This window comes from Notothenia coriiceps, unplaced genomic scaffold, assembly GCF_000735185.1.
Source record: "Notothenia coriiceps isolate Sejong01 unplaced genomic scaffold, NC01 NC01_scaffold00036440, whole genome shotgun sequence".
NCBI lineage: Eukaryota > Metazoa > Chordata > Actinopteri > Perciformes > Nototheniidae > Notothenia > Notothenia coriiceps.
The window spans coordinates 7-3,445 of record NW_011369141.1 but is presented as its reverse complement, the minus strand read 5'-3'; the positions used below and the strand labels follow the sequence as shown (position 1 = coordinate 3,445).

The window sequence follows — 3,439 nt, the reverse complement described above, 5'->3', positions numbered from 1 at the left end:
AAGATATATTATACAAGAAAAATCTGTTGAAATGTCATGGTTTTTTTATGTTTAATATTGCATCGAATATTTCCAAAATTCACCAGCTTAACTTCCCATGGATACTTTCCAGAAATTTACCAGAAACGTTCCGCCCCTTTGCAACACTAGTTCTCTATGATCGCTGCTTCCAGTCTGAACAGAGCAGCATCTTCCTGAAGGTGTGTCTGAGCTCGGCGCTGCGGAAGGCGTAGATGGCCGGGTCGATGGCGGCGTGGCTCACCATCAGAACCACGTGCAGCTGGAACAGGGAGCGGTAACACTCACAGTACGGGTTCATGGGGCACACCATGAGGAGAATGAGGTGGAGGAAAAACGGCGTCCAACACACAACGAACGCCCCAAAAAGGATGGTCAGAGTCAGGGCCCCTCTCATGCTGCTGCCCCTCCACCGCTGGCGGCCAAACTTCCCCCCACTGCTGCTGGGCAGGGCAGCAATCTTTCTGGCATGGATGCGTGCCAGCATGAACATGTAGAAGTAGAGGAAGCAGATCATTGCCAAGGAGACGACAAAGAAGGCAACAAAGCAGATCATGATGAACTTGGATTGGAAGAACCTCACCATGAGCACGGCTGACACCCCGCATGTTATCCAGATTACCCCCAAGATAGTCTTTGTGCGCCGCATAGTCATGATGTTGTGGTATCGCAGAGCATGGAAGATCGTGATGTAGCTGGAAAGAAAAACAAGTGATTCTATTATATGCTCAGTCAAGATTTTGGCGTTGTTTTACACTTGTGCTGTACACTGCATAAATAATGTGCATAAGGTCCAACTGAAAGCTCACTAAGCTTGTTGTCAAAATCTATGCCTCACCCAGCCTTTCCTCAAACTGGAGAGACACATTTAGCAACTATGGATAATTTGATGAATGAATTTCATGCATGTTTAGAGTCACTTCATATTTGTATACCATACTTGCATGATCTGAAATGAGTGGCTGTGTGGAAGGTGTAACATATTGTAAACAAGGTACTACTAGAAAGTGACACTTACAGTCCTTGTGGTAAAGCGTGCATGCAATATTGCAGTGGGCTTTAAATGAGCTCTGGATCTATGAGGCAGAGCCCTGAGGAAAGTTCAGACTTTCAGCAAATTCTCCCCAGAGTCCTAGTTAGTGAGGCCTGATGAATTTAAATATGAGCAGAGGATAATTGGTTGTAGGGTCCACAGTCAACAGAGAAACTAAAGAGCACAGCAGTAAAATGGAACTAAACTGCTTTGCTACGGGGATTCTGGTGTATTAGTGGGGTGAAATAAATGTATACCATCACAGATGCAAGTCCACCCCTCACTCTTTGAAGCATATGGTTTAAAAAACGGCTGGAAACGTGCAAATCAAAGCCATTCATACATACCGGTCCACAGCAATAGCCAGGAAACTGCTAATGGAGCCAACGAAGGACATACACAGCAAGGAGTCCATCACATCATCCAGGTTCATCTCAGAGGAACCTTTCTTCTCCAGCTGGCCCACGTTGGCAAACACAATCATCAGGGTCTCCCAGGTTTTAGTGAGGCTGGCCATGGTGTTGAAGGCTGCCAGGCTGCAGATGAAGCAGAACATGGGGGAGTGGAGGTTCCTGTTGAGTAGGACGGACACCACAACCAGCAGATTCTCAGCCAGGCTCACCACACCGATGGTGAAGAAGAGAGGGAGAGGAACCTTCACCTCGGGGCAGTCCGTCTGATTCACTGTGGTGGTGCTCATAGTTAGCCAAGATAGCTATCTGTCCATATTAGAAAGAGAACCATTCCAAGAAAAATGTTAACATGTCATCATTCTTATCTAATTGTTGGAATAGATTACACTGCAGCTAATTATAGATTGTCAGTTACAGCCTTGGCTTTTACAGTATCTTATTTTTTAAGTCCTGCCATTCTCTTCTACTCTATGCTTAGTGTATGTTATGTGAGAAGCAATGACTAGAGATTCAATCTGAACCAAAGTGGTTGTTTTTTCTAGGCTGATACAACGTGCTTCTTACTCCGCTGGGTTATCACACACATGGTAATGGTTGCAGCGAGCTTCGAACTGCAGCTGGTTTATCCATTTTGACAATTTTCACATAGGCCTCCTGAATGTGCTATTTTTAGTTGGTGGTTTTGGCACAACTCAGTCATCATGTAAAGCCATGTGGTCACAATTGCCTTTCTTTGGCTTTTTACATAGGGCACGTGTAATCGATGTTCTTCTCGGTGTTTTTGTTTAGATGGTGAATGTTTGATCTGGATTTGTTTTTTGTTTCTTTGTAAGCTCAAAGAAACAAAAAACTAATTGTCATGAAGTTAGTGTTTGCATTACATTTTTTCCTTTGAAATTCTTAATTCACATAACTAATGGTGTTATTTTAAAGAGCCTGTGACACGAGTTTCCCCCATCATCCAAACCCATACATTTGAGTAAATATTGTCCCCTTGAAAACCGTTACTGAACTGATTTTGGATATTTGTACTTTGATAACCATTAATCTGCCCTTCAATGTTGACCATATTCTGGATCTTCTCGGAGATTTATCAAATCCCGCCAAATTATGTGTGACGTCATTGCGGGCACAGCGCTCCAGCTGCACCGTTCAGGACCCCAGCATGCGCATGTAAACGCACGATGGCGCACACAGCAGCAAGCTCAGACAGCGATGACAGTTTAATTTTGAACGTGTCTGAGAGCTCATATGAGGCTGAAGGATCGGTTTATGTTGTATCTGTTAGAAGTTTAGGAATTAGGTGCGTCAATATGGGCGATAATACGGTCATGTGGACTGGGACTAAAAATCATCCCGGGACTCTCGACCGGCCCTCTTCGGTACCGCTAGTAAATTGTCAACGGGGGGATTGGGGGATGTGCTTGTGACTTATCCGGCCTTCGGTACCGGCCCATCGGGATTCGTCCCGATGGCCAGTCCGCCACTGCACCCAGCCCAGCCCACGTAAACTGTCAACGGGGGGAGCCTCGCTGCGGGGAAACGGTGGACCTAGTGTCCCGATCGGAGTCGGAATAATAATAAATAATCATAATCCGTGCATTTTATCCATTAATTTCCACAACATTGTGGTAAAAAAAACACACGTTTAATCCATGTTGGTGTACTACAACTACAAAAAGCATCGGTTTGTTTTTTCATCAGGAAATGCAGACCGGCTCAAACAAACGATTTAAATCATCCTCCTCACGATCATTTAATGTATCATATGTTCGCCGAATTGACATGAAAGCACTAATAAATGTAGTTTCATCCACTTGAGTTTACAACTACAAAAATAATCGATTTATTTTTATATCACATCCGACGGGAGGAAATTCAGCAGCTCTCACTACCGATTTTTTATCCTAATTTAATCATCATCTTCACCACGATCATTTATGTTCGCCGAATTGACATGAAAGCACTGACAAAT

At 44.1% G+C, this 3,439-nt stretch overlaps 1 protein-coding gene across 1 annotated transcript; it reads right to left on the bottom strand.

Annotated features, from left to right (window-relative positions):
* Positions 1 to 154: 154 nt before the first annotated feature.
* mc2r (melanocortin 2 receptor) lies at positions 155 to 1,751 on the bottom strand. Its single transcript, XM_010792452.1, has 2 exons — positions 1,399 to 1,751; positions 155 to 713 (listed from the first exon to the last, which is right to left on the bottom strand). Exons 1-2 carry the CDS (start codon positions 1,749 to 1,751, stop codon positions 155 to 157), a joined length of 912 nt encoding a protein of 303 aa, XP_010790754.1.
* Between the last annotated feature and the right edge of the window lie 1,688 nt (positions 1,752 to 3,439).

What these genes read in the sequence shown, in the direction of transcription:
- mc2r (XM_010792452.1), bottom strand. Translation starts at nt 1,751, where the DNA reads ATGAGCACCACCACAGTGAATCAGACGGACTGCCCCGAGGTGAAGGTT. An exon ending in CTGGCTATTGCTGTGGACCG is followed by an intron (nt 714 to 1,398) that starts GTATGTATGAAT and finishes TTTTCTTTCCAG; the next exon opens with CTACATCACGATCTTCCATG.